Source organism: Oryza brachyantha, chromosome 1, assembly GCF_000231095.2.
Source record: "Oryza brachyantha chromosome 1, ObraRS2, whole genome shotgun sequence".
NCBI lineage: Eukaryota > Viridiplantae > Streptophyta > Magnoliopsida > Poales > Poaceae > Oryza > Oryza brachyantha.
In genome coordinates, this window is record NC_023163.2 from 9,882,651 (window position 1) to 9,902,924 (window position 20,274).

The window sequence follows — 20,274 nt, forward strand, 5'->3', positions numbered from 1 at the left end:
AATGGGGTTTATGCCTGGAAGACAGAGATGAAAGGAGTGTTATGATTAGCTTTCTCATAGTCATAGGGTATAAACATTCCCTTGGGTGGGGCGCTCTTAATTAGAAGTTGAGGTGTTACCTTCATCACCCATTGTGGCCACCAGATTATCACCGTTGTGCGACATCTTTTCTCTTCAAACAGTTAAGCTTTGCGAAAGAATCCTTGATTTGATACCAATTGAAAGATCGAGATATCGCATAGAGGAGGGGGCAGGGCAGGGAATGTGCCATGTTTAAAAACTCAACAGTAGAAGTCATGTCGCACCGGAGTCTACGGTACAGTTTCTCTATCGAGACAAAGCGATTATACTGGACACTCTAGAGGATAGTACCAAATACTCCGGAGGATGAAAAACAACTCCTTTCAGAGGGATTCCATAGAGGTTCAGAGGCATAAAACACAAGCACAAAGAAGAGAAAAATCATAGGAATGATAGTTTTCATCGGAGTTTGGATTTCTCAATTCTAATCTCCGTTGAGTGAATCCAACGAGCTGGATCTCTCTCTATCCAAAGTCTCACCAAGCTCACAACCACGAATATGCTTTGGTTCTCAAGCCACCACCTAGGTGAGCCGTTCTTGGGTGAGCACTAGAGGTCTAACGCTAGCAACACACTCCTCTTCCTCGGTGGTGCTCGCTCTACCGATCAAACTCCTAGGGGTAAGTCCGGTATCCACTATCTTGCCCCTATTTCTTTGTGGAGGTGAGGAGGGCCTTGTACAAACTTACCAAACAAATCACAATCCTTGAGATGCTCCTAGGCAACGCCTAGCCGGCTAGGACTAGGAGGCAAGCCTCAAAGAGTAACAAGCTTGGATTGATGGCCGAATCCAATCCCGAAGTGCTCTTCACAAGTTGCTAGGTGCCTTCCATGGAAAACCCTAGGTTTCTCTCTAGCCTACTCTCCCTCTAGAAGGATGAACCCTAGGGGGACAAGGAATGAGTGGTGATCCCTTAGAGGATATATGGAAGGGAATGTCTACACACCCCTACGAAAAGGAGGGCTTTTATAACAACCTAGCTGCCACAAGCGATTAGGTAAAAATTTGATTTTTGGAGACTCCGGTGAAAGCCACTTTGGAAAGCCTTGTTTTACTGGCTTTAACTGTCACCCTAGACATCGGTACACTTTCTTTGCTAGAAAGAGAATTCCTATTGGAGGTTTTGTCCAACAACACCGTATACTCCGATGTGAGTTCACGGTCTTGCATAAGGAGTGTACCAGGAATTCTGACAACGGTTGCAAGGGTTGCAGGGATACTTCTAGGACCGAAATAAAATCCAAAATAAGTGTGGTGCAACGTATTTCGCTCAAGGCCCTTAGGTTCTTGTGAGAGTACTGCGTTATACTTGCGACCAACAAAGCAAACCGTGCTTAATAGTATGCCAATCCTAAGGACTCAATAAAAGAAAATTACAATTTTGTTCTTCCGTCCTTGCGCATTTCTTTATTTGTGTTACATAGGATACACTGTTTGTCACATTCACTAACCAGAGACTAATTCTCTACATTTATGCTCAATCTAAAGGTTAGTTCCCTAGATATTTTGCCAATTACATAACCAAAATCCAATGAGGGAGCCTTGATGCACTTTCAGTTTCTTGCAAAATAACCCCATGCCACTCCTTTGTACTCACTAGCATTTGTTGTATTTATTGGTATGATTTGTTGAGTATGATGATTTGCTAGCTTTGCTTAGCTAGCCTTACTTGTGACTCTGCTACAATCAAAAGTTTTGGACTGACTGGAGCTTCCAAAGGACAGAAGTTCCAAAGTTACTTCAGAAGTTTCAAAGGTTACTGCTTTTGCTTTTAGTTTCCAGAAGTTTTTATGGCCTATTCACATCCTTTAGGCCCTCATTAGCTCTTTCAATAATCAATGTGTACAAATAATTCTACAGTGGTGCTGTGTAAAAAAGTTACTTCCACTAACTATAAATTAGTTTTTTTTCACATTATAGTCTATTTTCTAATGCTGTCTTTTAATTATTAATAATAAGTATTCAGAAAATATTATCCATAAATTATTTTTAGTTGTTTCATCCATTATCCTTGAATTATCAAATATAGTTCAATTAATTAGAGCCGCCACGTTGTTGCTACTCTTTTTGATGTTTTAATATTTGCTGCTATTGACTTTTAAACATTTGTTTGACAACTCATCTTATTCATATTTTTTAATGCAAAGATACAAAAGGGTGGTCATAGGTGCATCATGTGCCTGGAGTGTCCGCATAGCAAACTCCTAGGTTTACTTGCTTTCTTCATTCCACACATTTATAAATATTAAACATATTAGCATATCTATCATTATTTTGGTATCTTAAATAAAACTAAGTGTTTCTTTTGTTGGGGTAAATATTACTATATAAGTATTATCATTATTTATATATAATTTTACGGAGATGATTATGATGACTTCTTCAATAACAACATATGCTAGCTTATTCTTTCGAAAGTGCTGATAGAGATAGGGTGTGTTCATAAAGGTAAGTGCGTATGCATGTATACTTTCGCAAAATAATGCTCCCTTTATTCCGAAATATAAACATATTTGGTTGTCTAGCTGTGAAGGATGCTGACAGCAACGGGGAAGCTTGAACCCTCCTTTAGAGGTTCAGTTAGGAGTAAGTGAGAACATGCGCGTAAGAGTGCTTCTCAAGTGGGTTCCTTGGGTGCTCCTAAGGATTTGCTTAGGGAAACTCACAAAGGAATTAGATAAACAACGGAAGACAAAACTTTGAAGTTTCCTACCTATCGGGAGAAAGCACCAAGAAAGTATATAGGTTTAGGCCACCCAGAGCTGTAAAACCCTAATCCTGTTTTTTCTACTATCAAATGGATATGGTTAGAAGGTATGTTCCTCTTTCTCGTCCCCTCTACACGGCGCCAACCTCCCCTTTTATAACCAAAGAAGGGCCTATGGTGCCAGCTACTTTACTAGGAAAAGATGGTCTAGTCCTGTCTCTTCCCTGTTAGGACAAAAATAACATCTGAAACTACCACCGTTCTACTAGCACACGGTACCCGAACGCGCTGGAGCCAGGACCCAGGATACGTAGGCTGGAGGAGCAACTAACACCTATCTAGGCGAACCCTTGTCCCATCATGGGGGTCTTGTCCACCGCCTTGGAACTTGGTGATGAGACATCAGCAGTCAGCTGTTACAGACGTGTCGCATTGCCCTTCCTCTAGGAGATGGATGTGGCCATGTAGGCGCTCGCACATGTCACCACATCTTAATTCCATGCAAGTAGTGCTAGAGGGGGGCCAAGCCCCAAGGGGTCTGGCCTGCTTCATGCCAAGGGGGCTCCTTCCCCACAATGACCATGGTGGCTAGCGCTTACCAGGTCTTCTTGGGGACGTAACCTCCAAGTTCATAATGCACATTGCCTTAGAGGAGATACCGATGTTGAGGCACAACTGCTTGCGCACCTTGAAGATATATCTTTTAGGTTTCCATACCCCTTCTTTCCGAGCAGCATGAGGCCCCTGGAGAGGCACCGAGGCCTCGGAGCTCAAGCATGCTTAGCCCAAAGGTTAGGGGCGCGCCTGAAGCATCTAGGCCTCCTTTGTTGATTTTGGTAATTAATGACAAACACTAATTGTGGACTAACTATTCTGTTGAGTTATGCTTTTGAGTTAGGACCACATGATGTGTATGCATGGATGATTACCGAGGACAAAATTCGATGGCGAAAAGCAAAAGGAAAGAAGACAGTAAAACTAGAAGTTTTCATTTTAATTGATCGAGGAGTTGGTCATCAAAATTTGCTAGTTCTACTTATAGCTTTGCTATATTATCAAGAGGGGTAGTGACCTAAACAAAAAAATGATTAAAATACCACATTAGGTCATTTGCATTTAGACTTGATTTACTTTTCAATTGATGTGCTTTTCTAACTAAGGGTGGTCTGACCAAGGACCTCAAGCCGGTCAGACCGCTGGGTCTACTTTGGTCTAACCAATCGGCCTTGTGCCGGTGGTCGGCCTCTGGGTTTGAAAACCTGAGTTGCTAGAGCCGCAAGTGGTCAGACCGTGCCGATGGTGGTCTGACCGAGCCCTGCATTTAATGCACTGCAATGACAAGTTTTCTAGCCGTTGCAATACAGTCTAGTCTGACCGGTAGTGCACTGAGTTAGGGATTTTGACCCCCAACGGCTAGTTTTTGGGTGGGGGTATAAATATCCCCCACTTACAGCAAGGGGCCTCTCTTGGCATTCACTTTACTTGCATTCACTCCTTGCAACTATCACACTCTCTAGTGATTGTGTTCATCCATTTAGTGTGATTGAGGGTTGATTAACCAAGAGTTAAGTGCATTGCTTCATTGTAGAGTTAGTGTGGCACTTGATCATCTCCAAGCCGGGTCATCGCTTGTTACTCTTGGAGGTTACCACCTCCTAGATGGCTTGTGGAGGTGTTGCCCGGTGACCTCTCCAAGGAGGTTGTGGAGAAGGCCCAGCGCCAGTTGTGAGTGATTTGGAGTTCACCACCTTCGGAGTGAAGGAAAAACTACCGCTAATGATCGAGACTTGGGTAGTCTCACCTTGCCCACCTCTTGACGAAATGGGCTTACGGTGGCTTCGTGGTTTTGAGCGATGAAGTTGGGTTCGCCTCAACGGTGATTACAAAACTGGTGAGTTTTCAAACCTTGGATGAGAAATTCCTTATCTCTTGTCTTATTTAATGATTGCATTCTCATTTGTGCAAGTTACTTTCATAGATTCATAATTGAGCCCATATCACCTATAGGATTACAAAACATAATTTAGTTGTTTAGTTAAGTTTATCCCTCACCAAGCCGCAACTTAGGTTAGTTTTGATTAGGTGTATTTTAATTTTTAATCGCCTACCCTACTGCGCCATGCTGCTCTGCATATGTAGATTTGTAGGTATCCACGCTCTCCTTTTCGGGAGAATCATGAAGAATGGGGTGGTGTCGAGGCCCCAAGAACCTATTCGGTTCAAGCCCTTGCCTCCTCCATGCTAACATCGAACACAATTACTATTCTTAACTATAATCATCCTGATGTAACGTACGTTTCTCAAATCAACTGTATGTTCACCATAATTTACTATTTATGACTCGACGCATAATTTATTTTCAAAATTTATTTTAATTTGCAACAACTAAAATTAGCTTAACCCGATGCAAAGCATTTAATATTTATTTATACATATATTTTCTACAATCCAAATATCTCCTGTCTCTACTATTATAAAAATTGATAGTGTTTCAACCGTCTGTTACCTGTATATCTTGCCCGCGTGGGCCGGTTGGGCCATGGTGCCCACACGGGCGATTCGTTTGCCCGAATGGTCTACCTTGAGTGGTTGCGGCATATAGCATAGTGGTAGTGTGTTCACTTTATAAACGAAAATTTGCGAGTTCAGTACTAGTCGGGGGCATGTTTTATGTTTTTTCTTTTCTTTTTGACTAGTCATTGTCTTACCTTAGTAAAGTAAAGAGAAGCTTTGTACTCCAATGGTTAAAACATTGGTCATTGACATTGACATATATGTGCTAGGTTCGATTCGAATCCTATCAAAATCATATTTAATTTCTTTTTTTTGTGTGTTTTACTTGCCAGTGCAGTTTTGATTTATTTCTTTTAGTCTTTTATACCTAATACAAATCTCTTATTACTGAGGTGACAACACAATTGTACATTGACCATACTTTACAATTTCCGACTCAACGTATAATTTATTTTAATATTAACTTGACCTAGTGCAATGCACAAGTATTTTTTCTAGTATAAGAGTTAAATTCGTCAAATAAAAAGCTAGATAAAATAGATATAAGTATTAGTAAGTCCTGTCTAATTTATCATATAAACAGAGCAAGAAACGAGGAAAACAGGATGACCTAACTATGTTGACATGTGGTTGACGAAATGCGTCCGAACCGTTGAGCCAACTCCGCCCGATCCGAGGGGGCCAAACCGCAAAAAATCCAAAGAGATGAGAAGTTTCGAAACATACTCGTACTAATTTCCAATATTCGCAAGGGCGGAAATGCGAAACAGACCGAATCGCAGTATCGTTCTACGTACCAGCCAACAAGAAAAGTCCACTTCCTCATACCTCCCCCTAACCCCCTCCCGCCGCGTTGCCCGATTCGCCGCCGCTGAGCTCGCCGGAGAAGCGGAGGGGCGGCTCTCGCGGGCCGCCATGGGGCCGCCGCCACAGCCGGCCAAGGGAGGCAGCATCGACATCCAGGCGTCCGCGCGGCCGATCGCCGTCGACCACCGCATCAAGCTCCCCTACTACTTCCGCATCGCCGGCAACCTCCTCCGCCAGGTCAGGCCCCCACCTAGACGTCCCCGTAGGATCCCTCCCGGGACGCCGGATCTCTCCTCCTGCTGGTAGGAGCGGCTGCCTAGTTCGGTAGTGCAATTGCGCGATTGGGCGCGGTAGTTCTGTCTGGTTCGGCTGCCGGATTCGATGGATTGGGGATTGTTTCGTTGCGCGATTAGGGTGGATTGTTTCGGTTTCGATGCCAAATTGTGTTAATTGGGTGGATTGATGTCGTTTGTGCAGGCTAAGATATACCGAGACGAGAAGAATCTCGTCGACCTGTATGTCATCCTCCTGCGATACTCGAGGTGTGGTTGGCCGCTGATTTATCTTGACGATTTTCGTTCCTAGTGTCACAACTAACGTGTGTATGCCTACAGCTTGATTTGCGAGACGATTCCGAAGCATCGTGACTACCCTACATTCAAGTTGAGAGAAGTGGATTTCTTCAGACTTGCTCCGCATAACCAATCTGTACTTGCTCTCACTTTACTATAGGTTTTAAGCTGTCTATTAGATCACAGTAGATTGTTTTGAATTTTGGATAACAATGCCTTTTCTCTATACCCTGTGTTTAAGTATCGGTGGCTTTTGTTGTAGAAACTCATTGAAGTGCTCAGTGAACTTGAGTCACTGAAGCCAGTTGTGCAGCGGCAAGTTGCTGAGCATAACAGAGCAAGAGGAGGTGCCATCCAATCTAATAGCAGTATAAATAGAACCGTGGCTGTAAATAATATATCACAGCAGCACATGGCAACCCCATATACCTATCAGGTATATATATATATACCCCCTCTGGTTATTCTTTCCCATCACTATCAATCTGGCAGCTTCTCAAATGCTTGTTCTGTTTTATTTTCTTATTCTGTTCTTATTCAGCCATTTGTAGGAAGTAACAATGGATCATTACAAAGATTTGTCCCTGGTGGGAATCATGAAGTGGCACCGATAATGAGTGCTCAACCTGATAGGCGGACCCACAAACAGTATGTGTATACCTTGGTCATATTTATGTGTATATTTTTGGTGTTTTATTTGTCTTAAAGACAGACAATTATTAGCTTACCTATTGATACTGTTGGCTATTAATTAAGGGAGCTCAGGTGACATGTTTATTAGCTTACAAAAACAAGAGCAAATTGTATAAAAATATCAGAGAGACTGAGAGTATAGAGTAGCATATCAGGGCACAGAACAGAGCACAGCGTACATAGAGACCAGAGAGTAGCAGATCAAATCGAGCGTTGGTCATGTTGGTGCTGCACTGCTGGTGTAGATGTCAAAGCAAGTAGTCGGTGTCATGGAGACAGTTTAGACAATTGCCAGTGGGGATTGGGAAGGACAGAGGGATGACAGAGCAGATGAACATTAGGCACGGTCTGGTGTGGAGCAGTAGAGCAGAGCGGATGAGGGTGCCAGTGGATCTAACTGCGGCTGTGGCAACAGTGTCCTGAATCAACCTCGGCCATCCCAAACCCTAGCCACCCCTGCGTACGCTCTAGTTAGGAGATTAGGTTGGGCCGTCTGCGGTGGGTATTTGGTAATCATTGATTCTGTGCATGTCATAGTTTTAAAATGTAGAACACTAGAACTATGGCAAGAGGAAATATTGAAGAAGGCCAGTTGGTTCGCGGAATTGGTTCAAAGTGATTCAGTTATATTTATTGGAAGATTTATGGCAAGAGTGTTACTTTTATTTCGTTATTCCTATTTGACTCTCTTATGAATCTGTTTTCTGGAAAAATAGATGGATTCATTATTTATCCCTGACATATTGGTAGCCATTTGTGTTAGTAAACTAAAACTTACATTTCTTGGCTGTTTTAAACAGATTTGTAAATCTACCTTTCCCTAAAGAGGAAACATTAGCTAGACATTCTATATTGGGACCTAATGGGCTTCATGGGCAATGGACTGGGCCTGTTACTGCAATCAAGGTATGGTTATTTTCATCTCATTTTCTAAATGCCTTTGCTTGAAAATTTAACCATAGAGAAGACAGCAATAGTCTTATTGATTTTGTTACTGCTTGTTGCAGGTTCAGTATCCAAGCAATCTTGATCTAATAAAAAGCGATGTCTCTAGGTGAGAATTTAGATGCTTAAAGATTAATGCATCTAGTGACTTTTCCCTACTTGTCTCTTTTCTCCCAAACCTTGGGTTGAACTTCTTTCAAATTGGAGAAGTGTCTGTTATAAATTGTCGTCCTCATTTACTGTTTCTTGGAATGATGCCTCATAGTTTAAACAGAGTGATACTTGTTTCCAGTAATTTTGTCTGTTACACAAAAGCTTAAAGCATTTTCTTGAAATAATTTTAGTGATGATGTGCTACATACCAATAGAACCACCTGAAAAAAATGTCGATTGGCTCAACTAGATATTTTTAAAGAAAGAATGACATCCTAATTTTAAAGTAGATGTGCTTATTTGCATCATTGCAATAGTAGGGATTGCATCTGGGTATTAATCATATTTATATAGAAACTAGTTCATGCTCATCTGCTTTTCTTATCATGTGACATTGGCACCAACTTGCTTATGCAGTTTATTGCCAGTTGTCTTGAACCAAGATGATCAGAATGGTCTCAGTACAATATCCACAGATAGCACTCAAGTTGAGAATGATGATATGAAATCTGTTTTGTCTCTTGATGATGGTCGATGGTCCAAACCGGCAGAAGAACACACCTCTGTACCTTCTGCTATTCTGGAAGAAGAGTTGTCCCAATTGAGTATCAGACAGCCTTCACCTCCTCCGGTCTTGGCAGAGTTAGAGCGCAAGCCAATTGCTCCATCGGAAGTTGCTGATCCAACACCAGGACTTGCTACCTCAGAAACCAGGGGTTATCAGAGCTTACATGTTGTAAGTTGAAATATTGTTCTCTCCTTCGAAAGTTAAAACTATAATATGTTCTGAACCTACAGCTCTATGCTAAGCACTTGAGTATTAATCTTCTATTTGCATTTTATCTATTAATCTATTGCGGTTGACATAATTTTGCTGATGATTTCAATGCTACTTTCTGTTAGCCGGTAAAGTTGATGGAGTGTTTTCTAAGGGTTGCTGAGGCAAATACTAAGAGAAGTTTAGAAACTTGTGGGGTTCTTGCTGGTACCCTGGTATGTTCATTCCCTGAAGAAAATAAGACATTGATTCGATTTGACTTCTTAACTATTTTAAATTGTTGTATTTTTCTGTAGAAAAAAAGAACCTTTTACATTACTGCGTTAATAATTCCAAAGCAGAAATCTACATCTGATTCAGTAAGTTGTAAATACTTTATGTTACTATCTTTGTCGACATATTTATTCCATGCTCGATAGTTGGAGTTATCAACATTACTTGATGAGTACATTAACTCTGGCACTTCAAGAGATTATAAGAGTTACATGGGTTTATTTATTTTACAGTGTGAAGCGACAAATGAAGATGAATTATTTGATGTTCAGGACAAGGGCTCGCTTTTCACTCTTGGTTGGATTCACGTAAGTTTGGTTTAATGAAACTTTGTTGTTTACATCTATTGTGTTATCTAAAAGTGGTACATGTACTTATTTTAGCACATTTGAAAAATATTTGGGGATCATCAGTAAAGATGAACTTATTTGCATTAGTAGACCAACTTGATAACTTCTTTCACAGAATTATAGAAAGTTAGCTACTTCTCTGCCATGTAAAAGAGTCTGACCTCTTCGTAAATACTGGGAATGATTCATGTAATGTCAAATTCTTCAGCTGTCATGCCACTTGGTAGAATACTCTATCGCCCTTATTCGAGAGCGGAATTGTTGGTACATGCCTAATTGTCATTCCTTGTTATCTGGCTGGGGTTTTCAGCACCTACTAGCAGTGGCAGGACTTTGACTTCTTTTTTTTGGTGAATGTATAGTACAGGAAAAAATGGCCTTGAAATTTGACCAGTGTCGACAGCATTACATGTACTACATTTGTTATAAATATCAGAAAGTTCTGGCCAAAATATCATTCATCTTTCATGCACAAATAGGTCTGTGCTATGCTTGTATCAAATTTATGAGTGGTTTCAGGAGATAAACCTCAGCCTCATTGTTTGGCTTTTCTGTGAAAAAAGAAAAATGTCATATTTGTAAATGAAAAATAATTTGTGAATAAAACTTTTATATAAGTGTTTTTAACGATCTAAAAGCAAATGTTGAAAAATAAACTACGATGAAAAAATCCTAAAATTAACACTTTAAATTAAGGTTGAAAATTCAAATTTTGGCTTATAAGCATAAGCGGAAGCGAAAAGAAGAGACCCCTTTTTTGGGTAATTTTGATTAGAACAATTGTGAGTATAATTTGTTGGGCCTGCTTTTTTGCATTAAAAGAATCTATTTTTTCTGACATCACTTGTCCTTTTTCCAGACACATCCAACACAGTCCTGCTTCCTGTCCTCCATTGATCTCCATAACCATTATTCTTATCAGGTAATGTTTGCTAGATTCGATCTACCATACCATTATCATTTGGTGCTGCAATTTCTACTGTAGTAATAAATGTTTTCTTGCCTATGCTTTATAGTATTATTTATCTTATAACTGTTTTGTTATTGATTTTAATGAGGAAAATACCAAACAAAAGCATGTTCTTGAGCTAATGTCAAGATATTATCCAGTAGTGGAATTATAAATGTTTGCAATGCATGTATCGCCTTTCTAGACCAGTAGCTGAAAAAGATTTTGTTTATGACATGTGCAATTTATCCAGTGCTCATGGCATAATTTTGTGATATCTTTTGTTTTTATTCAGAATATTATTGCATACCCAAACATGTTTTGACTCGATATGATATGATGGTTTCATTTCTATATATTCTTGTGTTGGATTAATTACTAGAGTAGCTTGTGCCTTGCTAATTTGCTTAATATATATTGGCTAGTAAATTGCACGATGTTGCTGTGTCAGAATTTTCTGCCTGAATCATTTCATTAAAAAATCATTATTTTCTATTTGTTCACATGTTCGACAATTGTTACTTTTACCAACAGGTGATGTTACCTGAAGCAATTGCAATAGTTATGGCACCTACTGACACAAGGAGGTATGTGATTTGCTCTGTAGACATCTACTTATGTGTTTGGTTGCCAATTTTGCAGTCAATTCTTTTACCGTCACTTTTTTTTTACAAAGAAAATGAGTTCGGTCCTCTACATCAATTAATTTATGGACACCAGGATTTGAACCCTTGTGGCTGGTGGTCATGCACCCATGTCACTCCACCGCCACATCAATGTTGCCACCTGCACAAGGATTTTACCATCACTGTTCACTAAGATTTGCATCTCTTGATGCTAATTTTCAAGTGTATATAATTTGCATCATTGCTCCTAAGTCCTAAGGTCAAATTGTGCAATCTGTTGCTTCTGTGACTTACAATTCAGTTTCATAGTTTACTGCTGAATTATTTGCAAACTTCCTCTGCCAGTATATTTTTTAAAGCTCATTTCCTGCAATTTCTTTTTACTCTATAGGTTTGATGATTTTTTTTAATCTTAAATTCTATTAATAGCCTGCAATGTTGAGTTGTTGACTGTCTGTTTGCTAGCTTGTGAAAGCCTGTTATGTAAATATGGACTCTGTATTACAAGGATCATGTGATCTTGAATAATGTTTTGCTTGAACAGAAAACATGGTATATTTCATCTCACTGATCCTGGTGGTATGGGCGTGATCCATGATTGTCCGGAGAGAGGATTCCATCCGCATAAGGCGCCTCTAGATGGCTCACCAATATATGAGCATTGCTCCCATGTGTATATGAACTCCGATGTAAAGTTTGATGTGATCGACCTTCGATGATGGTGAGAACTTTCAACTTCATTCGCGGAAACTGGACTGGCAGCTGAACAAGTTGGCTGCCTTTATTTTTTTTTAACTATGCTGAAGAATCTCGAATATCGATGTAAGTGATTGTACATAGCTATTGCATGTATAGAGTTTTATTGAATTGAAGATCTTTGGTAGCTCTGGGGTACTTATGAATTTATTGTATTTCATTACACTTTTACCTCTCAAGAATCGAGATGTACGTGTCAGACAAGGTGGAAATGTTCAATGCCATTTTTATGCCAAGTCAGTTAGTCCTATCATTTGAATAGTTGATTTTAGTGCTATCTTTTATTACTTAAATTTGGTGAGGTGTTCAAACTACTATGTACTATGTACAACGTGATCACCTTGAATTGGGATAACGCGCAGTTTCCTGGCTTCCTTAGTCATTCTTGCTGAAATTTACAACTAGTTGAAAAACCTCGTACATTTGTGAGAGAATTACGGTGTCCTTTTTTCATCCTCCGTCTAAATATGGCAGTTAGTGATTGGAATCACACAAGTGAATTCGGATAAAATAGCATGAATGCTACGAGTAAAATGCACGGTTGGTCCTTAAACTTGTAAAGGAATATCATCTAGGTCTATAAATTTAAAAAAATCGAGGTTCTTAGACTTAGAACGGATGTTATTTAGGTTCTAAACTTTTAAATTACATATCTAGGTCATTAAACTTGAGAACGGATGCCATTTAGGTTTGTAACGTGTAAACTTGAAAATTGCATAATTAGGTCTACCATCTTAGTTTAATGAATCATAGCCGATCCAAATCTCATTTGAGTATAGTTGACTGTGGATAGGGTTATTTACAAATGTATTACCTACATGAAATACCATGTCAGCGATCAACTTCAGTTAATCAGTTAAATAAAATTCGGACCAGTTATAATTCACTAAACCAATATGATGGACTTAGATGTATAATTTAAAAGTTTAAGGACCTAAATAACAACTGCTCCTAAGTTTAAGGACTTAGATGTGTAATTTTTAAGTTTACAAACATAGATGACATTGCTCCTAAATTTAAGGATTGACATGTATTTTACTCTAATGATATATATGAAGTAGCTATTCCTGAAGGACATATGGAGTGGTTGTCAAGTGAGTGGTTCAATGATGGGAGGCAATTGATTTTGAACTTTGGATGAACTGCTTGAAAGTAAAATTGCAGTAATCGAGACTGCTACCATTTCTGTAAGTTTTTATATTAACTAAAGATAACTTAAAATATAATGCGTCAAACAAATATTTAAAATACTCCATCTATATTATAATATAAGACTTTTTAGTCTTATCTATATTCATATGAATACAAATAAATCTAGTCATATACATAAATAATATATATTCGTCAATGGATAAATCTAGATAAAATTAAAAGTTTTCCGATATAAAACGGACGGAGGCAGTAACACATATAATATGTAATGTTAAAAATACTCTGTACCTTTAACTATTTTGTGGCCAAGTTGCCTTTCAGGCAGACAAACACTTTTTTCTTCTAATTTATGTTAATAAAACCACTGTTTGACATTTTTATAGGACAAGTCATCATTAGGCGCGCTCGCAAGAAGCATAAGAGCCAAACTTTTCTTAATTTTTTCATGCACATGTTTCACGAACTGCTAAACGGTGTATTTTTAAAAATAAATTATATAAAATTTGTTTAAAAAAGATTTATCAATGTATCGAGTTTGTAAAAACTAATACTTAATTAATTATATACTAATGACTTTCTACATTTTGCATTGCATGTGGTGATTAGACTCGTTGGCACACTGAGATGAACGAGCCCAATATGTTTTGTACTTTCCAAACCTTAGTATTGTGCCTCTCCCACATTTATCTGTTAGTTACATATATATCTAAGAAATAGCGTATACTTGATTTTATATTTTACTATTTCTTTAGTTAGTTATTCCCTCCGTCCGTATGAATAAAAAAAACAAGAAGCTCAGTGCAAATTTTAGTACTTGCAGCTAAAGACCAAAATGCTCTCATTAGAGTACAACCATTCGTTAACACCTTTCAAAGAAAATGGCAAGGTGGATAAAATTCATGCAAGCATCGAGAAGAGAGCTGGATAAATTTCATGCGAACATACATTAAGAAGAGAGACCGGAGCAGCATTCAGAGCAAAGAGCCCGAGAGAGAGGGAGAGCTAAGCATCAAGGAGACAACTCCTTAACTGCTTCAATATTTGTGTAGAAACCGATTTGTATCTAGACAGCCTGTTTTAGAATAGGCACGGATCAACGTAATTCTTGGTCAACTCTAATTTAATTAAATGAAGTATAGGTTGCTGACTCTACCGCAATGTATAACTTTCATTAGTTGTGGGGAGCAGGGTTAACGAAATTGTCCTTGGACCTCCGACCATGATCTGGAGCTGGTGGAGGCGTACGGTAACCGCGAAAACCACACATGCCACCACAAATTCAAATTTAAAATTTTTGAAATCAAAATCAACAGTTACCGTGGCTTTTTAGGTCAAATCCACGCGGCTTGCAACCAAAACCGCACGGTTTTAACCCAAAACCGCGACAAGCATGATCCGAAGGTATAAAATTGAAAAACAATTGAAAAAGCTAAAAATGTAAGAAAAATAGGAAAATAGTAGATAGCTACAACTCTGACATTTAGGACATATTTTTGGAAAAAAAAAAAGAAAATTTCGGCATGACCTTTACTAAATTCACGATGTTCCAACAAATATATACATGACAAATGATAAGTTATAATTATTTCACAAGTGATATTTTAATCACATTTCATACAATAAATAGTAGGAAGAACCATAAATAAATTAGTGTCATAGACTATAGGATAAATATATTAGTGTATATAGACTACAAGAGAAATATAGTGTCCATGATATAATCCATAGTACAATACGAAGCAATTGTTCAAAAATAACCGTGTCCATTATATAATACCAAATATTATCTATAATATAAGACCAAATTTTATACATTATATAATAAATTTAGGTTGGCATTTTTCACTAAGAATTTTTAAATAGTCAAGAAATACAATTTTTTATCTATTTCTCAAACAAAACTACACTAAAGAAATTTCTACCACATATATTTTTTACTAAATTTCCTTAAATTTTATAAATTCGTCCCAAATTTGTTGGACACTACCGCGGCCGTGCTGTTGCGGAGGTTGTGGTTACCACGGCGCAGTTTCGCGAACCCTGGTTGGGTATCCCAATAAACTTTAGAATTCCAAAAAAAGGGCATTATATGCCTACATGGTGAAATACATAGTTGAATGGCGTCGCAGAACTTCTGCGAAATCTTCTCTAATAAAAAGTAGCTAGACCACTGAGGTCAGACATAGTAAAAGCTTTAAATTATTCCATTCAATGATGAACCAGACATATCAACAAGCTTATTTGGTTTACACAAAATTCAAAACAATGGTCGAAATGACCTTCCCGATTTGAAGATGCACCTATTGGGCCGTGTCATTCCGGAGTTTCAGAGTGAACACAGCTAACTGAACCCAATATCCTATCACCAACCAGCCTACGGACAAAAATTGGGGCGATGCCCCTGAGGAGCTAATCCAAGTAGAATAGCGTTACGATCTTCCGGAGATTCTTTGCCTCCTGGCAGGTCTCCATCAGTAGCTTGCTGTCATGGAATGCAAAACAAATCACCTGTTGGACCTTCGAGATGATGTCCATGTTGCATAACCTGAAGATTATGATACATATCAAGCACCAATAGCTGCTTTTTGCCTACTTCTGATTGCACCAGTAGCTATTAGAATATTTTTGTTCATGTACGACAGTGGATTAAGGATTACCGAACTGGTATATGATATATTGTGTAAGGGCACAAGGCAAATGTTTCATATCTTAAGCACTTGTCTGGAATAAGTTTAGTTAAGAAAAATTATGATATGCATTACAGTAATACAGTATCAAATGTGACAGGGTTTGCAAGTTATTGATGCTAAAAATAATAAGATGAGGACAACCCAAAAGAGACCCAAATCTAGCCTGTAAAATAGCTTTCAGAGAACTTTACATTGAGATGATTGACAATACCTAATGACATAAATTTGATGAAAAGTAGAAAAACAAAAATATAACTCGAAATGGTAACTGACAAACCTGCTTGCTTCAATTAGTGGCAGATGGTCATACTGAGGTTTCTCAATCAAATTTTGTACCTACAAGATTTTAAAATGCCACTGAATCATATTCAGTTTACCCTACAAAAAAAAATAGCTTTGCATGCTAAGGAAGAACAACTGCGATATTTTCCTGCAAGGCACATTGAAAGTTACAGTAAAGGTCTAGGCAGCTACCAAGAACTGTAGGTACTCCAGTTGGTATATGAAGAATTAATGATACATTTTCTCTCTCACACTATGTCTATACTAACCTTAACTCATATCCTAAATAAACGATTTTCAAGCTTGATAAAAATGGCTAGGAAACATCCAAACAATACAGAAGGACTGAATATCTGATGTAAGACTGAACATATGGCAAATCAAAAGGTTAAAGGACTGGAGATGATAAGACAATTTTAGCATATACAAGGGTGACATGTTACTCTATACAGAGCTTGTGGGCATTGATTACATACCTCGCAGTACTACAAAAACACTACAAAAGAAATGCGTGCATTTCTAGGTTCTAAGGTGCCACATTTCTAGGTTCTGGTGAGAACTCCGCTGATAATGGAAGCACACGAATCCACAAGTTACAATTCAAGATTAAATCAGTGTGGTGACGATAACCATCACTTTGACCATAATACAGATTCTATAAACACAAATTATTCGCAAGTTGATCCAAGGATTCAGAGTTCATGTTCTACCATTTGACATGGAGTTCCCACGGTTCACTTAATAAATCCTTCTCATAACTTATTTGACAAAATGTTGGGACTTACTATAACAGCAATCTAGCAATACAAACTTAAAAAAATATATAGTACAAAAGAGAAACTGCTCCATGTAGCTCTCCAGTAAAAGATTTTGGTAAAAATGAGAAAGGTAAGAAACGATCAATCAGACTAGAATATCATGAAATCTTACTTTAGATAAAAGCTCTTGACTTTCAGGAGGTTGCTTCTTTAGACTTTGCGGCAAAATTACAGTAAGCAACTCTGGCTTTTCAGCCCTTAAAGCACCCCGGATAACAGCTGCATTAGTCCCAGAAGCACCAGATGTGAATATATGATTTTTCTGCAGCCAACAAACAATATTAAGTATAGTACATAAATCAAATATTGGATGAACACTCATACTGTAAGACTCAGGGACATACTGTTATGACCATAGCATAGCTCAGGATCTCAATAAGTTGTTGATGCATAAACCCCATGTTGCGGGTACCAAAAAAACCTATAGCTCGTGGTCCTTGCTGCTGAATAGCCAGCAACTCCTGCATTACCACTAAGTGAATAAGACATTTTATAACATAAATAGAGTAAAAAATGTTCATACAAGTCCTTCTATTTATCATTCGTTGGAGGATGATGAACAGCATGGAAAATATCTGTTGGCCCAAACATATTCCAGAAACACTGGGCAAAACTTAACTTTGCTAAATTGAACGTACATAATAGAAAGAGGAAAGAGAAAGCTACCTGGAGGTAATCTAGATCTGGAATTGACTTGTACTCTGAAGTAGCAACCGTCGCAGTACCCCTAACAAGAGTCTCAACTTGAGTAGGAATATTTGAACCATTATCATCGTCTGGCCCAAACATAAGAGCGTCATCTCTTCCTTGATTCCTTTCACCATCTTCATGCCCATCTCTTCTCATGTATCCGCAGAGAAACTATACGAGCACAATAAAAACAGCCCCTGGCAGTAAATCATTAGTGAAAACCGATTATATTACATCATTCTAGCATCAACGAATCTAATTTTGATTTTTTTTTTATTTTGCACCTTTTTCCAATTGTCAAAATTGACCAGACTCATCAGGTTGTTCTGGATATCAAAAGACAGCATACGCGCTGTCAGGCCCTTATAAGTGAAGTGTAAGAGAAATACTAAACTGATAAAAATACTAGTGGAGTTTATTCTGAGGAATCAAAGCAAAGTAGGATTAGTTGTTCCACCATGGAATAATCCCATGATTTTGGTGAGGTGATCCCACTGCTCATTTGTCTACAAGGATGTGCTTTTAGAGGCCAACCAATCCATTCCATTCCCCACACCAAACAAATAGTTAAGTGTGGAGCTAGGAACAAGATGGTCCATGGATTCAATCCTCAAGCTACACAAGCCCTAAAGGTATGCTAGATTAGCTAGCATTGGATTCTGAATAAATGGTTAAGATCAATGGTAATGTAACTCTAGGTTAGCCTTTGGAACATAGCTCACCACACTTTGAATTATATATTTGGTGGCACTATAATATAAAAACTGTTTTCATGTAGCATACAATATATATACACAGAATTGTTTGCTCTTATGAATTGTCGATTCTAACATCCCAACCATAATACTGAAAAGATAAAAATCCCGACCACAAAGATTTGTACAAATGACTACAGTAGGTGCTCTCACAGATCATTTAATTAAGAGCCAGTGTTTGCGATTGAGGTTGGCAATTATCTGAGGGTGAAGATAGACTAGTCTGAATCAATGATCCACTCGAAACAGCTCACATGGTGGAAAGGCGTGAGTGGCACCATTCATAAAGAACTACACATGATCTAGAACCTAGCAAAAGGGTCCTAACACAAACAAGACCATGATTACTGCGGAATGAAAAAAAAGGCTTCACTTTTCAATAAGTGTCATATCCTGAGTCCTGACCTACATCGTGCTGCTCCTTCCGCCTCGCAATGCCTGTCCACTCTATCAGGCCGTGTCTTTTCAAATTTGCCACAGAAGGAAAAAAAAGAGAGAATAATTATTTTAATTTTTCCACTCTACCCCTGAACTAATGCAATTAGGTGGTTGCACAGTTGTAGTATGACATCCAGTAGAGGTATGTGCGGTCAATTAGGTCTTCTTGGACTGTCCATATAGAGGACACTGCTTAATTTCGGTGAAATTTAGGTAGATGATACTGCCTTTTTGAGACGAATATGATGGACTGAAATTTGTGCGAGACGAAATTTCACTGAAATCGTCGTGGAGCAGGATAAGAACCGGAAATACACAGCAGCACCCTGACATACAATTCGCACCAATCCACGATCCCATCACGGCTCGAGAGAAACGGAAAACAGCAACAATAACAATACAGACAGAGTGGGAGAAAGCAAGTACCCGGTCGAGCCGAACAGCGGCCGGCAGCGGGCCACTCCTCGCCCACCCCCCTCCCAGGACGCCACGGCCGCACGTGGACGAGCAGGAGGAGGCGGAGGAGGAGAGCGAGAAAGCGCCCCCACGCCGCGGCCCCAGCGGCGACGCCACGCCGCCGAGAGGCGCCACCGCCCCAACGGCGGCGGCGGCACATCCCACCATCACCACCACCACCATCTCTCAGGGGGGCAAGCCAGCCGATCAACCACCCAATCAATCAATCACCCAAACAAACAAATCAATCTACACGAGGGAGAGGAGGAGGAGGGAGGAGGCCGAAGGGGATGAGGGTAATCCGGAGCTGGTCGTGCTGGCGGCGCCCTCAGAATTGACGCTGGGGAGTGGGCCCCTCTCTCTCGTCTCTCCAGGTTGGGTTCGGTTGGGTTTGGGTTTGGGTTTGGGTCGTTTTGGGCTTTTGGTGGCTTCCTGGCCGCCTCGCTGTCGCTCACTTGCTATGGGCATGGATGGATGGATGGATGGATCGCGTCTCTCGGTGGTGGTGGTGGATAAACACGTGGCGCACGCGCAACGCCGGTTTTATCGGAGGGAGGGAGACGGGGGAATGCTGGATTTTTTTTCCTGATTTACGCTGGTCAGTTTCAATTTTTTTTGAAAGAGCTGTCACGTTAAACGTTTAATCGGATGGAATAAGTTTTTGGATATGAATAAAAAACGAATTTTACGGCTAGCCTGTAAACCGTGAGACGAATATTTTGAGCTTAATTAATTCGTTATTAGTAGGGATGAAAACGGTTAGAAAACGGACGAAAACCATCTTTACC

The 20,274-nt window shown here is 39.2% G+C and overlaps 2 protein-coding genes across 3 annotated transcripts; one reads left to right on the forward strand and one right to left on the reverse strand.

The window, feature by feature from the left end:
- Window positions 1-6,077: 6,077 nt before the first annotated feature.
- On the forward strand, window positions 6,078-12,445 carry LOC102712024 (AMSH-like ubiquitin thioesterase 3). Of its 2 annotated transcripts, none has more exons than XM_015832660.2 (14): window positions 6,078-6,347; window positions 6,588-6,652; window positions 6,725-6,818; window positions 6,945-7,118; window positions 7,224-7,330; window positions 8,176-8,281; window positions 8,383-8,429; window positions 8,891-9,209; window positions 9,377-9,466; window positions 9,548-9,610; window positions 9,758-9,832; window positions 10,734-10,796; window positions 11,358-11,407; window positions 11,994-12,445. In XM_015832660.2, the coding sequence occupies exons 1-14, from the start codon at window positions 6,219-6,221 to the stop codon at window positions 12,166-12,168; spliced, it is 1,557 nt and encodes a 518-aa protein (XP_015688146.1). In that variant the 5' UTR covers window positions 6,078-6,218; the 3' UTR covers window positions 12,169-12,445. The 2 variants fall into 2 exon arrangements, with proteins under 2 accessions (XP_015688146.1, XP_006644144.1); XM_006644081.3 differs by having other exon boundaries at window positions 6,079-6,347; window positions 11,358-11,410.
- A 3,095-nt stretch (window positions 12,446-15,540) lies between these two features.
- LOC102712596 lies at window positions 15,541-19,794 on the reverse strand. Its single transcript, XM_040526184.1, has 6 exons — window positions 19,457-19,794; window positions 17,814-18,008; window positions 17,492-17,608; window positions 17,260-17,409; window positions 16,325-16,383; window positions 15,541-15,902 (listed from the first exon to the last, which is right to left on the reverse strand). Exons 1-6 carry the CDS (start codon window positions 19,667-19,669, stop codon window positions 15,767-15,769), a joined length of 870 nt encoding a protein of 289 aa, XP_040382118.1. The 5' UTR covers window positions 19,670-19,794; the 3' UTR covers window positions 15,541-15,766.
- Window positions 19,795-20,274: the final 480 nt, after the last annotated feature.

Bases quoted from the DNA above. Each gene is read 5' to 3' on its own strand.
- LOC102712024 (XM_006644081.3), top strand. From the start codon at position 6,219: ATGGGGCCGCCGCCACAGCCGGCCAAGGGAGGCAGCATCGACATCCAG. The intron at 6,819-6,944 runs GTACTTGCTCTC...CTTTTGTTGTAG, and splicing joins TTGCTCCGCATAACCAATCT to AAACTCATTGAAGTGCTCAG. The intron at 11,411-11,993 runs GTATGTGATTTG...TTGCTTGAACAG, and splicing joins GCACCTACTGACACAAGGAG to AAAACATGGTATATTTCATC.
- LOC102712596 (XM_040526184.1), bottom strand. From the start codon at position 19,669: ATGGTGGTGGTGGTGATGGTGGGATGTGCCGCCGCCGCCGTTGGGGCG. The intron at 18,009-19,456 runs GTACTTGCTTTC...GTGCTCGTATAG, and splicing joins CCGCTGTTCGGCTCGACCGG to TTTCTCTGCGGATACATGAG. The intron at 17,609-17,813 runs GTAGCTTTCTCT...GTGGTAATGCAG, and splicing joins CAGATCTAGATTACCTCCAG to GAGTTGCTGGCTATTCAGCA.